The sequence below is a fragment of the Dryobates pubescens genome, chromosome 28, assembly GCF_014839835.1.
Source record: "Dryobates pubescens isolate bDryPub1 chromosome 28, bDryPub1.pri, whole genome shotgun sequence".
NCBI classification, from domain to species: domain Eukaryota; kingdom Metazoa; phylum Chordata; class Aves; order Piciformes; family Picidae; genus Dryobates; species Dryobates pubescens.
Genome location: NC_071639.1, coordinates 2398834 through 2417641, shown reverse-complemented (window position 1 = coordinate 2417641; position 18808 = coordinate 2398834). Strand labels below are relative to the sequence as shown.

At 51.2% G+C, this 18808-nt stretch overlaps 1 protein-coding gene across 1 annotated transcript in view; it reads left to right on the top strand.

The window, feature by feature from the left end:
- Positions 1-18808, top strand: part of LAMA2 (laminin subunit alpha 2) — a 132098-nt gene that overhangs the window by 47855 nt on the left and 65435 nt on the right. Inside the window, exons 12-14 of the mRNA XM_054173980.1 lie at positions 1057-1220; positions 6409-6547; positions 12654-12756. Of these exons, the coding sequence (XP_054029955.1) occupies positions 1057-1220; positions 6409-6547; positions 12654-12756 (406 nt within the window). The remainder of the gene's footprint in view (positions 1-1056; positions 1221-6408; positions 6548-12653; positions 12757-18808) is intronic.

The window sequence follows — 18808 nt, the reverse complement described above, 5'->3', positions numbered from 1 at the left end:
AGAAGGGACCTCAAGAATCAGCCAGCTCCAACCCCCTGCCATGGGCAGGGACACCTCACACTACAGCAGGTTGCTCACAGCCACCTCCAGCCTGGCTGCAAACACCTCCAGGCAGGAGGCTGCCACCACCTCCCTGGGCAACCTGTGCCAGGCTCTCACCACCCTCCTGGGCAACAACTTCTTCCTCACAGCCAGTCTCAATCTCCCCATTTCTAGTTTTGTTCCATCCCCCCCAGTCCTATCCCTCCCTGACACCCTCAGAAGTCCCTCCCCAGCTTTCTTGGAGCCCCCTGCAGATCCTGCAAGGCCACAATGAGGTCTCCTGGGAGCCTTCTCCTCTCCAGCCTGCACAACCCCAACTCCCTCAGTCTGTCCTCACAGCAGAGCAGCTCCAGCCCTCTGCTCCTCCTCCTCCTGGCCCTGCTCTGGACACTTTCCAGCCCCTCCAGATCCTTCCTGGCACAGAGGCTCCAGCACTGGACCCAGAGCTCCAGGATATTATTGGTTCTGGAAATATTTTCATCTTACCTTGAAAATAGTTTCAATGAAGGGGAAAACTGGAAAAGAAACAAATGGCAATGGGTTGTTGGAACAGGAATGGTGGCTCTTCAGAAAGTATAGTCCTTGCTAAAACTGTAGAATTATTGAATCACAGAGTGGTTTGGGTTAGAAGGAACCTTAAAAATCATCAGGTTCCAACCTTTCTACCATGGGCAAGGACACCTCCCACCAGCCCAGGTTGCTCAAGGCCCAACCTGGCCTTTAACACCTCTGGGGAAGGTGCCCAGCCTTCCTGAGCAACCTGTTCCAGTGTCTCAGCATCCTCGCTGCCAAGAATTTCTTCCTCATCTCCAGCCTCAATCTCCCCTCTCCCAGCTCAAAGCCATTGTCCCTCATCCTGTCACCCCCAGCCCTTGTCAAAATCTCTCTCCAAGATACTTTAACAAGCAAAAATACATTGGAGACACTCAAAGGGCCCTGAATCCTCTGCCATTGCTTAGTTGTGACAATTTAATGTCCTTGAAAGCTGAAAGACCTTTCTGTTGTCCTTTTCAGTACGTGGAAGGTGTTGCAGATAAGATCCAGCCCATGTCTGATCAGCTGAAGGATAAAATAGATGACTTGACGCAAGAAATCCGTGACAGGATGCTGCCAGAAAAGGTCCTGCAGGCTGAGGACCATGCAGCCCAGCTGAATGACTCCTCTGGAATCCTGGATGGGTAAGGCAGCCAGGGGCTGGCCAGGGGCAAGGCAGGAAGCAGAGCTCTGTACAATTGCTTGGCAGAATAGAATAGAATAGAATAGAATAGAATAGAATAGAATAGGATAGGATAGGATAGGATAGGATAGGATAGGATAGGATAGGATAGGATAGGATAGGATAGAATAAGACAGAATAAGATAGAATAAGATAGAATAGAATAGGATAGGATAAGATAGGATAGAATAGAATAGAATAGAATAGAATAGAATAGGATAGGATAGGATAGGATAGGATAGGATAGAATAGGATAGGATAGGATAGGATAGGATAGGATAGGATAAGATAGGATAGGATAGGATAGAATAGAATAGAATAGAATAGAATAGAATAGAATAGAATAGAATAGAATAGAATAAGATAGGATAGGATAGGATAGGATAAGATAGGATAGGATAGGATAGAATAGGATAGGATAGGATAGAATAGAATAGAATAGAATAGGATAGGATAAGATAGGATAGGATAGGATAAGATAGGATAGAATAGAATAGAATAGAATAGAATAGAATAGAATAGAATAGAATAGAATAGAATAGAATAGACCAGGTTGGAAGAGACCTTCAAGATCATCACATCCAACCTATCATCCAACACCACCTGATCAACTAAACTATGCAACCAAGCACCCTATCAAGTCTCCTCCTGAGCATCTCCAGGGATGGGGACTCCACCACCTCCCTGGGCAGCACATTCCAATGGCTAACAACTCTCTCTGGGAAGAACTTTCTCCTCACCTCCAGCCTAGACCTCCTCTGGTGCAGCCTGAGACTGTGTCCTCTTGTTCTGGTACTGGGTGCCTGGGAGAAGAGAACAACCTCTGCCTGTCCACAACCTCCCTTCAGGGAGTTGTAGAAAGCAGTAAGGTCACCCCTGAGTCTCCTCTTCTGCAGGCTAAGCAACCCCAGCTCCCTCAGCCTCTCCTCACAGGGCTGTGCTCCAGACCCCTCACCAACTTTGTTGCCCTTCTCTGGACACCTTCAAGTCTCTCAATGTCCTTCTTCAACTGAGGAGCCCAGAACTGGGGCTCTCTCTGGGGAGACCTTCTTGCTCTCTCCAACTCCCTGAAAGGAGATTGTAGCCAGGAGGGGGTTGATCTCTTCTCCCAGGCACCCAGCAGCAGAACAAGAGGACACAGTCTCAAGCTGTGCCAGGGGAGGTTTAGTTTGGAGGTGAGGAGAAAGTTCCTCCCAGAAAGAGGAATTGGCCATTGGAATGTGCTGCCCAGGGAGGTGGTGGAGTCCCCATCCCTGGAGGTGTTCAAAAAAGCCTTGGATGTGGCACTTGAAGCCCTGGTTTAGTTGTCAGGAGGTGTTAGGTAATAGGTAGTAGGTTGGACCTGATGATCTCTGAGGTCTTTCCCAACCTTACTGATTCTTTAATTCTCTGAAGAAATCCCCAGCTGCTGTGTAATCTTGCATCAGGGTAAAGCCATTGGCTTTGTGCACTGGCATCCACCAGCCATATTTCACAGGCAAGTATCCTCTCCATCTGTCTTAGGAATTCCAAAGTGTATCTCTCTTCACAACAAGCCCCTTGAATGTCTGTCAGTTACTACTAAATGTGCTGGGAAATGCCCTTTTGTCTTGTTGAAGGAGAGCCCTTTCTCTCCAATCACCCTCCAAGGCTTCAAGCAGTGTCTTGGCTGATGGTGAGGATGTTCTCTTGACAATTAGAACATGTATCTGTTCATGAATTTAACCTACCCAGCACTGCTATTTTTCTCCTCTGTACAAGGGTATATTAGGATAGATTTCTCCCCTGTGGCCAATCACCTGCTCAGGAGGAGACATCAGTGCTACTTGGCAAAATCAGTTCAATTCCTTCCTAAGCAGAAGGGATGTGAAGCCTTTTGCTCAGCAGTAGCTAGCCAGCCAGCCTGGGCTGCACAGCTCTCTACCACAGCACCACAAACACGGCAGCCTGTAGCTGGGAAGAGAGCTGCTTCTCCAGGGTTGATGCAGAGGGGACTCTCTCCCTCTGTTAACTGCTCATGGAGCCCAGGGATTGACCACAAACACTGCAGCCTGTAGCTGGGAAGAGAGCTGCTTCTCCAGGAGTGATGCAGAGGAGACTCTCTCCCTCTGTTAACTGCTCATGGAGCCCAGGGATTGACCACAAACACTGCAGCCTGCAGCTGGGAAGAGAGCTGCTTCTCCAGGAGTGATGCAGAGGGGACTCTCTCCCTCTGTTAACTGCATGTGGAGCCCAGGGATTGACCACAAACACTGCAGCCTGTAGCTGGGAAGAGAGCTGCTTCTCCAGGGTTGATGCAGAGGGGACTCTCTCCCTCTGTTAACTGCTCATGGAGCCCAGGGATTGACCACAAACACTGCAGCCTGTAGCTGGGAAGAGAGCTGCTTCTCCAGGAGTGATGCAGAGGAGACTCTCTCCCTCTGTTAACTGCTCATGGAGCCCAGGGATTGACCACAAACACTGCAGCCTGTAGCTGGGAAGAGAGCTGCTTCTCCAGGAGTGATGCAGAGGAGACTCTCTCCCTCTGTTAACTGCATGTGGAGCCCAGGGATTGACCACAAACACTGCAGCCTGTAGCTGGGAAGAGAGCTGCTTCTCCAGGGTTGATGCAGAGGGGACTCTCTCCCTCTGTTAACTGCTCATGGAGCCCAGGGATTGACCACAAACACTGCAGCCTGTAGCTGGGAAGAGAGCTGCTTCTCCAGGAGTGATGCAGAGGAGACTCTCTCCCTCTGTTAACTGCTCATGGAGCCCAGGGATAGACCACAAACACTGCAGCCTGTAGCTGGGAAGAGAGCTGCTTCTCCAGGGTTGATGCAGAGGGGACTCTCTCCCTCTGTTAACTGCTCATGGAGCCCAGGGATTGACCACAAACACTGCAGCCTGTAGCTGGGAAGAGAGCTGCTTCTCCAGGAGTGATGCAGAGGAGACTCTCTCCCTCTGTTAACTGCTCATGGAGCCCAGGGATAGACCACAAACACTGCAGCCTGTAGCTGGGAAGAGAGCTGCTTCTCCAGGAGTGATGCAGAGGGGACTCTCTCCCTCTGTTAAGTGCATGTGGAGCCCAGGGATTGACCACAAACACTGCAGCCTGTAGCTGGGAAGAGTGCTGCTTCTCCAGGAGTGATGCAGAGGAGACTCTCTCCCTCTGTTAACTGCATGTGGAGCCCAGGGATTGACCAAAACACTGCAGCCTGTAGCTGGGAAGAGAGCTGCTTCTCCAGGAGTGATGCAGAGGAGACTCTCTCCCTCTGTTAACTGCATGTGGAGCCCAGGGATTGACCACAAACACTGCAGCCTGTAGCTGGGAACAGAGCTGCTTCTCCAGGAGTGATGCAGAGGAGACTCTCTCCCTCTGTTAACTGCATGTGGAGCCCAGGGATTGACCAAAACACTGCAGCCTGTAGCTGGGAAGAGAGCTGCTTCTCCAGGAGTGATGCAGAGGAGACTCTCTCCCTCTGTTAACTGCATGTGGAGCCCAGGGATTGACCACAAACACTGCAGCCTGTAGCTGGGAACAGAGCTGCTTCTCCAGGAGTGATGCAGAGGAGACTCTCTCCCTCTGTTAACTGCATGTGGAGCCCAGGGATTGACCACAAACACTGCAGCCTGTAGCTGGGAACAGAGCTGCTTCTCCAGGAGTGATGCAGAGGGGACTCTCTCCCTCTGTTAACTGCTCATGGAGCCCAGGGATTGACCACAAACACTGCAGCCTGTAGCTGGGAAGAGAGCTGCTTCTCCAGGAGTGATGCAGAGGACACTCTCTCCCTCTGTTAACTGCTCATGGAGCCCAGGGACTGACCACAAACACTGCAGCCTGTAGCTGGGAAGAGAGCTGCTTCTCCAGGAGTGATGCAGAGGGGACTCTCTCCCTCTGTTAACTGCTCATGGAGCCCAGGGATAGACCACAAACACTGCAGCCTGTAGCTGGGAAGAGAGCTGCTTCTCCAGGAGTGATGCAGAGGAGACTCTCTCCCTCTGTTAACTGCTCATGGAGCCCAGGGATTGACCACAAACACTGCAGCCTGTAGCTGGGAAGAGAGCTGCTTCTCCAGGAGTGATGCAGAGGAGACTCTCTCCCTCTGTTAACTGCTCATGGAGCCCAGGGATTGCACCTTCCACCTCCTTTGTCTTCCCTATTACATTCTTTAGCAATCATTCCATACCCACTGAAGCAAGGACTGGAGCCCAGCTGGCCCAGTTGCCCAGAGAGCAGATTAATTACCAGGTTAGAGAAGGGATTTCTCTTTTCTTCCACACACAGTCTGAGGAATGAAGTTTTTCATTCCTGGAATGAATGAATAGGTGGAATAGATCCAGCTGGAGTAGTCCCTGCCTCCCTCATAGTGCCATACAACTTGGCAGCTAAAGCACTTCCCAGAGAGGCAAAACTCCAAGTGTAAATCCATTCTTGCCTAGTGCAGGTGGGGATTTTTAGCTCATTTAGCCTTTATTCAGGAAAAGCATCACAGGCATCAGGCTGTGTACTGAGACAGATGGCTGGAAGTTGAGCAGGCAGGTCAATGTGTGCTGTTGAGCTCTGCTAGCAGGTTTAATGTGCCTGCATCAGAAACAGTGTGGCCAGCAGGAGCAGGGAAGTCCTTGTGCCCTGTGCTCAGCACTGCTTAGGCCACACCTTGAGTCCTGTATCCAGTTCTGGGCTCCTCAGCTCAAGAAGGACATTGAGAGACTTGAAGGTGTCCAGAGAAGGGCAAGGAGGCTGGGGAGGGGTCTGGAGCACAGCCCTGTGAGGAGAGGCTGAGGGAGCTGGGGTTGCTTAGCCTGCAGAAGGGGAGGCTCAGGGGAGACCTTCTTGCTCTCTGCAACTCCCTGAAGGGAGGTTGTAGCCAGGTGGGGGTTGGTCTCTTCTGCCAGGCACCCAGCAGCAGAACAAGAGGACACAGTCTCAAGTTGTGCCAGGAGATGTTTAGGTTGGAGGTGAGGAGAAAGTTCTTCAGTGAGAGAGTTGTTAGCCATTGGAATGTGCTGCCCAGGGAGGTGGTGGAGTCCCCATCCCTGGAGGTGTTCAAGAGGGGATTGGATGTGGCACTTGGTGCCATGGTTTAGTTAGTCTTGAGGTGTTGGGTGACAGCTTGGACTTGATGATCTCTGAGGTCTTTTGCAACCTTGGTGATTCTATGCTTCTCTCTTTGCTTTCCCCATCCCCACAGAATCCTTGCTGAAGCCAAAAACCTCTCCTTCAATGCCACCCGTGCCTTCAATGCTTACACCAACATCAAGGATTCCACAGATGAAGCTGAGAGAGTGGCCCAGCAAGCCAAGGCTCTTGCAAATGAAGCTATGGAAGCGGTAAGGAAAAGAAGTCAGCGGGGAGGGAGGCTGAGGATTGCTGTGGGACTGTGCTCCATGTGTTTCCCAGCCCCTGACTTTATTTGGAGAGCCTTGCCACTGTAGTTTCTTATGCTAAGATCAGGAAGCTGTGCCCCAGTCAGAGCTGTGGATACCTTCAGACTGCATCCCCATTTCCCTCCTCCCATCCCTTGTTTTCCTTTCCCTTTTTCCTTGTTCACAGTCTCACAGTATAACTAAGGTTGGAAGAGACCCCAAGGATCATCAAGTCCAACCTGTTCCAACAGACCTCACAACTAGACCATGGCACCAAGTGCCACATCCAATCTCCCCTTGAACACCTCCAGGGATGGGGACTCCACCACCTCCCTGGGCAGCACATTCCAATGGCGAACGACTCGCTCGGTGAAGAACTTTCTCCTCACCTCGAGTCTAAACCTCCCGTGGCACAGCTGGAGACTGTGTCCCCTTGTTCCGGTGCTGGTTGCCTGGGAGAAGAGACCAACCCCCTCCTATCTACAACCACCTCTCAGGTAGTTGTAGAGGGCAATGAGGTCTCCCCTGAGCCTCCTCTTCTGCAGGCTAAGCAACCCCAGCTCCCTCAGCCTCTCCTCACAGGGCTGTGCTCCAGACCCCTCCCCAGCCTCCTTGCCCTTCTCTGGACACCTTCAAGTCTCTCAATGTCCTTCTTGAGCTGAGGAGCCCAGAACTGGACACAGCACTCAAGGTGTGGCCTAACCAATGCAGAGTACAGGGGCACAATGACCTCCCTGCTCCTGCTGGCCACACTATTCCTAATGCAGGCCAGGATGCCATTGGCCTTCTTGGCCACCTGGGCACACTGCTGGCTCATGTTTAGGTGGCTGTCAATCAGCACCCCCAGGTCCCTCTCTGTTTGGGAGCTCTCAGCCATTCTGCCCCCAGCCTGTAGCTCTGCCTGGGGTTGCTGTGGCCAAAGTGCAGCCCCTGGCACTTGGACTTGTTGAATGCCATCCTGTTGGCCTCTGCCCATCTGCCCAGTCGGTCGAGGTCCCTCTGTTGTTTTGCCTCCCTTAGTTTTCTGCCTCTCAGTCTCTGCCTGTGGCTCAGCTTTCAGTCAGCAGTGTAGGTCACCCAACACTCAGTACAGCTGGGTTTTATTTAACAGATGTTTTGCTTGTATCTAAAGGATCCATGCCTTGACTGACTCATCATAGAATCATCACAGAATGGTTTGGGTTGGAAGGGACCTCGAAGATCATCCAGTTCCAAGCCCCTGCCATGGGCAGGGACACCTCCCACCAGCACAGCTTGCTCAAGGCCTCATCCAGCCTGGCCTTGGACACCTTCAGGGCATCCACAGCCTCCCTGGGCAACCTGTGCCAGGGTCTCACCACCCTCACTGCTGAGAATTTCTTCCCCATCTCCATTCTCAATCTCCTCTCTCCCAGCTCAAAGCCATTGTCCCTCATTCTGTCACTCCCAGCCTTGGCAAAAGTCCCTCCCCAGCTCTCCAGGAGCCCTTTTCAGGTCCTTCAAGGCTGCTCTGAGGTCTCCCTGGAGCCTTCTCTTCTCCAGGCTGGACAGCCCCAATTCCCTCAGCCTGTCCCATGGGGGAGGTTCTCCAACCCTCTGATTCTTCCCACTCTGGGTCCCTCCTCTGGACCCATTCCAACACTTCCATGTCCTTGTGCTGGGGGCCCCAGAGCTGGTTGCAGTACTGCAGGTGGAGTCTCTCCAGAGCAGAGGAGCAGAATCACCTCCCTTAACCTGCTCACCCTCTAGTTCCTTTCCCTCAAATTCCTCAGCCTGTTGTTCCATGGAAGTGCTCAGAGTCCCTTCTCTGCTCACAGGATGAACCTGGCAGAATTCTAGAAGTGAGGACTTGCAGGAGGGCACCAGAAAGTGTAATGCATAGGAAGCATGAAGAGCTGCCTCTGTGAATTCTTACTGTGAGGGACAGCATGCAGAGCTGCAGAGCAACCAGGGAGGATGTTTAAAGGCAGCTAAAGCCAGCTCAGCTCTGGAGCCTGAGTCAGAAAGAGGAACTCAGCTCCTTGCTGCCCCATCCTCTTCAATATCTTTGTTGATGATCTGGAGGAGGGGATGGAGTCCATCAGCAGTAAATGTGCAGCTGACAGCAAGCTGGGGGCAGGAGTTGATCTGTTAGAGGGCAGGAGAGCTCTGCAGAGGGACCTTGCCAGGCTGGACAGATGGGCAGAGGCCAACAGGATGGCATTCAACAAGTCCAAGTGCCAGGGGCTGCACTTTGGCCACAACAACCCCAGGCAGAGCTACAGGCTGGGGACAGAGTGGCTGAGAGCAGCCAGGCAGAGAGGGAGCTGGGGGTAGTGGTTGACAGCAGCTGAACATGAGCCAGCAGTGTGCCCAGGGGGCCAAGAAGGCCAAGGGCATCCTGGCCTGCACCAGGAAGAGTGTGGTCAGCAGGAGCAGGGAAGTCATCCTGCCCTGTGTCCAGCACACCTTGAGTCCTGTGTCCAGTTCTGGGCTCCTCAGTTTCAGAAGGACATTGAGAGAGGTGGGGGTTGGTCTCTTCTCCCAGGCACCCAGCAGCAGTACAAGAGGACACAGTCTCAAGCTGTGCCAGGGGAGGTTTAGGCTGGAGGTGAAGAGAAAGTTCTTCCCTGCAAGAGAGATTTGCCACTGGAATGTGCTGCCCAGGGAGGTGGTGGAGTCCCCATCCCTGGAGGTGTTCAAGAAAGGCTTGGCTGTGGCACTTGGAGCCAGGGTTTAGTTGTCAGGAGGTGTTAGGTATTAAGGAATAGGTTGAACTTGATGATCCCTGAGGTCTTTTCCAGCCTTAGTGATTCTGTGATTCTATATGGTGAGCAGAAAGCCTCCTGGGCATAAGCAGAACTACTTTTAGATGTCAGCTATCAAAGGACTCAGTGTCTCAGTTGTGGAAGGTGGTCAGAGAGCTGCCAAGGTGCACTTCACAGGCAGTGACAGGATAATGGGAAGTGCCAAACCCTGTGCTTGATGCAGAGGCACAGAGATGAGCAGAGGCAACCTGTAGTTACAGCACTTGTAAGTGGCTAAAGGCAGCCTGCAGAGAGCTTCTTCAGTCAAATGGATTAGGAGGACAGCAGTAGCAATCACATGCTGCCAAGGCCTGTGTTTAGGAGAGGGATGAAGCCATCTAGCCACTGCACCACAACTTCAATATTTCCAGGCTGTTTACATTGCCAGCTTCTGCTCCAGATCACACTGATCACCAGATCTCTGTCTGGATGGGGATGATTCACCTCACACAGCAGCATCCACTAGCTCTCTGTAAATGATTTGTTTCACTGGAACTCCTAATTACACTGCAGAGGTAAAGAAGGAGCTGTGGAATTCTTCTCCTTACTTCTTCTCCTTTTCCTCATTAGGACTGGACACAGATAGCTCTCTGTTGCTGCTCTGATGACTGGGAGTGAGTGAGGCAGGCAGCTGTTCTGAGGATTGAATAAGAAAAGACACATAGAGAAGCCAGGAAACAAAGGAAGCAATTACAGTGGGGCTGCAAAAGAAATCTCTCTCAGATGGTGAGCTGGCTGATTAAGCCATGGAGAGAAAGTGGAGAGATAATTTGAAAGGGACAGAGGTGAAGATGGACAGTATGATATAAATAGAGGCAAGTGAGTAGCAAGGGAAGAGGCTGTTATTAAGGTGAGGCTGCAAGCATCTGCTGAGGTTTTAAGCATCTCTATTGAATGTATTCATTAGAGGGAGCTTCTGTTTTGTTATGAGCTGTCTATGTGCAACAGGGAATCTGGATGATGAAGTCGAAGGTAGAGGCAGCTGCTGCCTTTAAATGTAATTGATACAGAGTAGAGGTTTACCTGCAAATTGCTTGCAGAGCAAGGCAGAGTTTAACCATTAGTTGATAAATGATCATGGGAGGATTTCAGGACAGATTATAAAAGCAGGGTAATTGGAGAGCTGGGCCCATGGCAACCTCAGGAGGCTCAACAAGGCCAAGGGCAAGGTCCTGCAGATGGGGCAGGGCAATCCCAGGCACCAATACAGGCTGGGCAGGGACTGGCTGGAGAGCAGCCCTGCAGAAAAGGCCTTGGGGGTGCTGGGGGAGGAGAAGCTCAGCAGGAGCCAGCAGGGAGCACTTGCAGCCCAGAGAGCCAAGCAGAGCCTGGGCTGCAGCAAGAGAAGTGTGGCCAGCAGGGCCAGGGAGGGGATTCTGCCCCTCTGCTCCACTCTGCTGAGACCACAGCTGCAGCTCTGGGGCCAGTGCTGGAGCCTCTGTGCCAGGAAGGCTCTGGAAGGTGTCCAGAGCAAGGCCAGGAGGAGGAGCAGAGGGCTGGAGCTGCTCTGCTGTGAGGACAGACTGAGGGACTTGGGGTTGTGCAGTGTGGAGAGGAGAAGGCTCTGAGGAGACCTAATTGTGGCCTTGCAGGATCTGAAGGGGGCTCCCAGGCACCCAGCACCAGAACAAGAGGCCACAGTCTCAGGCTGCACCAGGGCAGGTTTAGGCTGGAGGTTAGGAGGAAGTTCTACACAGAGAGAGTGATTGCCCATTGGAATGTGCTGCCTGGGGAGATGGTGGAATCACCATCACTGGAGGTGTTCAGGAGGAGACTTGATGGGGTGCTTGGTGCCATGGGTTAGTTGTTCAGGTGGTGTTGGATGATAGGTTGGACTTGATGATCTCAAAGGTCTCTTCCAACCTGGTCTATTCTGTTCTGTTCTATTCTATTCTATTCTATCCTATTCTATGATTTGTTTAAAGCAAAAGCAAAGGGCAAGTCCAAGACATGGTTTTCACACTGCCATTGAAAGCCATCCAAGATCCAGCAGTATGTGAAATATCACCTCTGGGCTTGCTCATTACATAAATAATGAAGAGCAATAATAACTGTGGCATTTAATTGACACCCAGTTAATGTTTTAGCACATGTATCTGCCCAGGAAGATGAAAAGTAACTGCTTCTGAATTACATCCCAGTTAGCAGGGCATGACCCATGACTAATATCAAATGTTCCCTGGCTGTCAGGAGTGTTCTGAAAAGAGATGGCCTCATTATGATGTGTGACCTGAGTTTGCTCTTACAAACTGAACAAGAAGTGGTTCAGAGCCTCAAGCATTTCCTACCAGCTTGACATACAAATCTGCTTTGGAAAACCCCTTCCATCTATTGAGCAGTCTCTGCACTCGGGGTGGGGGTGGGTGCTTTGCAGAAGAAAGACCCTTTGGTGTGATGGAGGCTGCTTCTTTAGTTAAAACACTATCTGAGATTAAGATTTGTGGCTGACACCAAGCTGTGTGGGGCAGCTGACAGGCTGGAGGGAAGGGATGGCATCCAGAAGGGCTTGGGCAGGCTGGAGAGCTCAACAAGGCCAAGTGCAACATTCTGCACCTGGGTCAGGGCAATCCCAAGCAGAAATCCAGGCTGGCTGAGGAGTGGCTCAAGGGGAGCCTTGAAGAGAAGGAATTGAAGGTGTCAGCTCCTCAGGAGCCAGCAATGGTTGCTGGCAGCCCAGCAGGCAGCTGTGTGCTGAGCTGCAGCCAGAGCAGGGAGAGCAGCAGCACAGGGAGGGGATTCTGCCCCTCTGCTCTGCTCAGACCCCACCTGCAGCACTGCCTCCAGCATAAGAAGGACCTGGAGCTGTTGGAGAGCGTCCATAGGAGGCCACCAAGATGATCAGAGGGCTGGAGAACCTCCCCTATGGGGACAGCCTGTAGGAGTTGGATTTATTCAGCCTAGAGAAGAGAAAGCTCCAGGGAGACCTTAGAGCAGCTTTCCAGTACCTGAAGGGGCTCCAGGAGAGCTGGGGAGGGACTCTGGACAAGGGCTGAGTGACAGGATGAGGGACAAAGGCTTTGAGCTGGGAGAGGGGAGATTGAGACTGGAAATGAGGAAGAAATTCTTTCCAGTGAGGCTGGTGAGACCCTGGCACAGGTTGCCCAGGGAGGCTGTGGCTGCCTCCTCCCTGGAGGTGTTCCAGGCCAGGCTGGATGAGGCCTTGAGCAAGCTGTGCTGGTGGAAGGTGTCCCTGCCCATGGCTGTGGGGGGTTGGAAATCTTCCAAAGCAAACCATTCTGTGATTCTATGATAGATCTTTCACTTGTGACTTTCCTGTGTGTATGACACTGCTTGTTTGTCTGCAGACATCTGGTCCTCAAGGATCACTCAAGGATGGCGCCAAGAGCTCTCTTCAGAAAAGCCTCAGGGTCCTTAACGAAGCCAAGATGTTAGACAATGATGTCAAAGGTATGTGCAGAGCATGGCATTCAGGGCCATTAAACACTAGAAAAACAACTTGAGCCTTCTGTGCTTCCAGCATGAGGAAGCCATAGCAGTAGGAAGTCTAATTCATCAGCTGGCCTTGAAACTGAGCAATGCATCCAGGGAAATGATTCTCCTGGTTTGGGTCCAAGCATGATGTAGAGATGCTCATCCCCTCTCTGCTTCTCTTGGACAGGAAGGCTGAGGAGGATGGAGCCTTGATCTTTCCTTGCTAACTGCAGTAAGGGCAAGAGCCAGTGGGGAGGAGAGGGGAATGGGAGCAGTGGTTCTGATGTACTCCCTGCTGTGGCAGAAAATGAGCAGAAACCCCAAGCCAGCATTGAGTTTCCAGTCTTGTCCTGCAGAAGGAGGGTTTGCACTGGCAGGCAGAGACACCACATCTCCTCAGGGTGCTTATGGGCCTGTGCCAGGACAGGGAAGGCTGAGGAGGTAGAGAATGAAGCTGTTTGCCTAACAGAGACTAATGGGAGGGAACTGCCAAGGAGAACTAAAAACATGTCCCCAGAGGGGAAAAAAAATGCTATTTTTGCACAAAGAGAGAGAGAAAAAAATGTGTCTAAATGTGGCTCACACTATCACAGTGTCACAGTATCACTATGGTTGGAAGAGACCTCAAAGATCATCCAGTCCAACCTGTCACCACGGACCTCATGACTAGACCATGGCACCAAGTGCCACATCCAATCCCCTCTTGAACACCTCCAGGGATGGGGACTCCACCACCTCCCTGGGCAGCACATCCCAATGGCTAACACCTCTCTCTGTGAAGAACTTTCTCCTCACCTCCAGCCTGATCCTCCCCTAGCACAGCTTGAGACTGTGTCCTCTTGTTCACCTAAAGGTGTTTCAAAGCTGCCTGGATGTGGTGCTGAGGGACGTGGTTTAGTGGCAGTGGCTCAACAACAGGGCTGGGGTTGTGAGCTCTGGGTGAGTGGTTGGACTTGATGGTCTCAAATCTCTATGATTCCAATCTGTTCAGGATTCCTACTGCTTTATCTCAATTACTGGCTACAGTCATAGAATCATAGAATCATAGAATCAGTAAGGTTGGAAAAGACCTCAGAGATCATCAAGTCCAACCTGTCACCCAACACCTCCTGACTACTGAGGTTTAGGCTGGATGTTAGGAAGAAGTTCTTCATAGAGTTATTGGCCACTGGAATGTGCTGCCCAGGGAGGTGGTGGAGTCCCCATCCCTGGAGGTGTTTAGGAAGAGCCTGGATAAGGCACTTGGTGCCATGGTTTAGTTGATCAGATGGTGTTGGGTGATAGGTTGGACTTGATGATCTCAAAGGTCTCTTCCAACCTGGTTAATTCTATTCTATTCTACTCTATTTTATTCTACTCTATTCCATTCCATTCTATTCCATTCTATTCCATTCTATTCCATTCCATTCCATTCCATTCTATTCTATTCTCCCCTGAGCCTCCTCTTCTCCAGGCTAAGCACCCCCTGTTCTACTAAACCATGGCACCAAGTGCCACATCCAATCCCCTCTTGAACACCTCCAGGGATGGGGACTCCACCACCTCCCTGGGCAGCACATCCCAATGGCTAACACCTCTCTCAGTGAAGAACTTTCTCCTCACCTCCAGCCTGATCCTCCCCTGGCACAGCTTGAGACTGTGTCCTCTTGTTCACCTAAAGGTGTTTCAAAGCTGCCTGGATGTGGTGCTGAGGGACGTGGTTTAGTGGCAGTGGCTCAACAACAGGGCTGGGGTTGTGAGCTCTGGGTGAGTGGTTGGACTTGATGGTCTCAAATCTCTATGATTCTAATCTGTTCAGGATTCCTACTGCTTTATCTCAATTACTGGCTACAGTCATAGAATCATAGAATCATAGAATCAGTAAGGTTGGAAAAGACCTCAGAGATCATCAAGTCCAACCTGTCACCCAGCACCTCCTGACTACTGAGGTTTAGGCTGGATGTTAGGAAGAAGTTCTTCATAGAGTTATTGGCCACTGGAATGTGCTGCCCAGGGAGGTGGTGGAGTCCCCATCCCTGGAGGTGTTTAGGAAGAGCCTGGATAAGGCCCTTGGTGCCATGGTTTAGTTGATCAGATGGTGCTGGGTGATAGGTTGGACTTGATGATCTCAAAGGTCTTTTCCAACCTGGTTAATTCCATTCCATTCCATTCCATTCCATTCCATTCTATTCTATTCTCCCCTGAGCCTCCTCTTCTCCAGGCTAAGCACCCCCTGTTCTACTAAACCATGGCACCAAGTGCCACATCCAGTCCCCTCTTCAACAAATCCCCTCCAGGGATGGGGACTCCACCACCTCCCTGGGCAGCACATTCCAATGGTCCTGGGCATTGAACTTGCCAGGGGCTGAGGTGGTTTGCAGAGATTAATTGGAGACTGAGTGGAGGAGGCATGAGGAGAAAGATGGAGACTACCTGAATTTGGGGGCTGAAAAAAGAAGAGAGAATTCAATTGGTTACCCTTCAGTTATGTCAAGATATCTCCAAGGATGGGACTAAGATATCTCAAAGTCACTGAGACAGATCACACAGGAGGAAAATTGTCCTTGTGATTAAAAACCAGGAGGACTGAATTGGTTACTGAGGAGATTAGGGAGATCTGACCTTTGAAAATCTTTCACTACAGCTAAGACAAACATCAGTGAGGAATGGCTGTTGGTGAGCAGGAGAATGATGATCTTTGGACAAACATCTCTGCTAAGCCCATGATTCAATCATCTTCTGATGAGTGCAACCAAAAGCAGTTTCTTTCTTGCACCTTTACCCAGACAGATTGCTGTCCTCTAAGAAAATACTTAGAGCAGCACTAATGGAGCAGCTGTGTTGAATGTGTGCAGAGAAGGGCAAGGAGGCTGGGGAGAGGACTTGAGCACAAGCCCTACAAGGAGAGGCTGAGGGAGCTGGGGTTGCTTAGCCTGCAGAAGAGGAGGCTCAGGGGAGACCTCATTGCTCTCTCCAACTCCCTGCAGGGAGGTTGTAGCCAGGTGGGGGTTGGTCTCTTCTGCCAGGCAGCCAGCAGCAGAACAAGAGGACACAGTCTCAAGCTGTGCCAGGGGAAGTTTAGGCTGGAGGTGAGGAGAAAGTTCTTCCCAGCAAGAGAGATTGGCCACTGGGATGTGCTGCCCAGGGAGGTGGTGGAGTCACAGTCCCTGGAGGTGTTCAAAAAAGGCTTGGAGCCATGGTTTAGTTGTCAGGAGGTGTTAGGAATTAGGTACTAGGTTGGACTTGATGATCTCTGAGGTCTTTTCCAACCTGGCTGATTCTATGATCATTTTCCTTTCTCTATCCATTGGTGATTTATTTCCATTCTGCCACTTTCTGCTCAAGATCCATGGGAAATTTGCTAGGCACAGCCTAAAACTACCACAGCCACTCAACTGCCAGGCTGTGGTGGAGCTGGGGGTGTTTCCTTGCTGCATTAGAACAGTCCCCTGACTTGTGGCCAATTAACCCAGCAGTTAAAAGGCTGTTAATCACAGAAAAAAATTATATTGCCCCAAAAAGCTGCTGAAACAATTCTCACAAAGCACAGCTTCTGACAGGAGCCACTGACATGGAGATTGAGTCACTTCTCTCTCTGCAGGGGCAGGAGTCAGAAAGAACAACCTGGGTAGGGGAAGCAGAATCATGGAATAGAATCATAGAATCAGCCAGGTTGGAAGAGACCTCAGAGATCATCAAGTCCAACCTAGTGCCTAATACCTAACAGCTCCTAATGAACTAAACCATGGCTCCAAGTGCCACATCCAAGCCTTTCTTGAACACCTCCAGGGATGGGAACTCCACCACCTCCCTGGGCAGCACATCCCAAGGGCCAATTCGTCTTTCTGGGAAGAACTTTCTCCTCACCTCCAGCCTAAACCTCCCCTGGCACAGCTTGAGACTGTGTCCTCTTGTTCTAGTGCTGGGTGCCTGGAAGAAGAGACCAACCCCCAGCTGGCTACAACCTCCCTGCAGGGAGTTGGAGAGAGCAAGAAGGTCTCCCCTGAGCCTCCTCTTCTGCAGGCTAAGCAACCCCAGCTCCCTCAGCCTCTCCTCACAGGGCTGTGCTCCTGTGTGGAGTGCTTGGGGTTTGAAAGGTTGGCTCCAAATGAATGAATGCTGCTGCCTGCCAGCTTCATTCTCTCTGTGACTTGAGGGATTTTCTGTTTGCCAGCAGCATTTCTCTCTTCCTTCTCAGGTTGAGCTTACTGTATTAAAAATATCCTTGCCCCAGTGCAGATTGGAGGCTAGATACAGACTTTGCCAAAGCTGATGAATGAAGAGTGAAAGAAAGTTGTCCAAACTCCTCTCCAGCTGGAGACTGCTGTCAGGCTGCTGCTGAAATTCAGCTCGTGGCATTTGTTTTGCTTAAGAGCTGACAACCTGTCTTGTCTGACAGCACATGAATAGTTTCAGCTCCACATTTTCCAGCTGATAAGCAGAGTTAAATCCCTTCTTTACCTCCTCTCCTCAGCTTTGTAATTTTGCTGGCCTGGCATATTGCATTAACCAGATTATAGTGTGGCCAGCAGGAGCAGGGAAGTCCTTGTGCCCTGTGCTCAGCACTGCTTAGGCCACACATTGAGTCTTGTGTCCAGTCCTGGGCTCCTCAGTTTCAGAAGGACATTGAGAGACTTGAAGGTGTCCAGAGAAGGGCAAGGAGGCTGGGGAGGGGTCTGGAGCACAGCCCTGTGAGGAGAGGCTGAGGGAGCTGGGGTTGCTTAGCCTGCAGAAGAGGAGGCTCAGGGGAGACCTTCTTGCTCTCTGCAACTCCCTGAAGGGAGGCTGTAGACAGGAAGGGGCCAGGGGAGGTTTAGGCTGGAGGTGAGGAGAAAGTTCTTCCCAGAAAGAGGAATTGGCCACTGGAATGTGCTGCTTGGGGAGGTGGTGGAGTCCCCATCCCTGGAGGTGTTCAAGAAAGGCTCTGATGTGGCACTTGGAGCCATGGTTTAGCTGTCAGGAGGTGTTAGGTCCTGAGTTGGACTTGCTGATCTCTGAGGTCTTTTCCAACTGTATTGATTCTCTGATTCTATGAAACACAGTAATGATTTCATGGAGGTTATGCACATTTTGTTTTGGTTTTCCCTTTATAAATGGTTTCCTGCACATTTGGTTTTCCAAAACCTTCCATTTTTAGAATATGGGGCAAGTGAGCCACAGCCTCTGGCTTTTTCTCTGTTATTCTGTCTATTGTCTCACAAAAGAATGAGGGGGAGCTAAAGAAAGCTGGGGAGGGAGCTGGGGTTGTTCAGCCTGGAGAGGAGAAGACTCCAGGGGGACCTCAGAGTTGCCTTCCAGTACCTGAAGGGATCCTACAGGAATGCTGCAGAGGGACTTTCCATGAGGGTGTCTAGAGACAGGACAAGGGGGAATGGTTTGAAGCTGAGGGAGAGCAGGGTTAGACTGAAGCTTAGGGAGAAGTTCTTTGGTATGTGGGTGGTGAGACTCTAGAACAGATTGCCCAGGGAGGCTGTGGCTGCCTCCTCCCTGGAGGCATTCAAAGCCAGGTTGGATGAGACCTTGGGCAACCAAGTCTGGTTGAGGGGCATCCATGCTCATCATAGAGAGGCTGGAGGAGGTGACTTCTGAAGTCCCTTCCAACCTGAGCCATTCTATGCTGCTCAGGGAACCCTACAACCAGTTGTACTGGACTTCTTAATGTATGCAACATAGTCCCTTCATGATAAATGGCTTGCTCATCAGGGTTTGGAGGGCATGTTGCATGAGGAGCAGCTGAGGGAACTGGGGGTGTTTAGCCTGGAGGCTGAGGGGAGACCTCATTGCTCTCTACAGCTCCCTGAAAGGAGGCTGGAATGAGGTGTGGGTTGGGCTATTCTCCCTAGGATCAGGTGACAGAAGAAGAGGAAAGAGCCTGAAATTGTGCCAGGGGAGGGTTGAATTGGAGAGGAGGAAAAATGTCTTTGCTGCAAGAGTGGTCAGGGATTGGCACAGGCTGCCCAGGGAGCTGGTGGAGTCCCCACCCCTGGCGGTGTTCAAGAGTGGTGCTTCAGGATATACTTTAGTGCTCATGGGAGCTGAGTTATGGTTG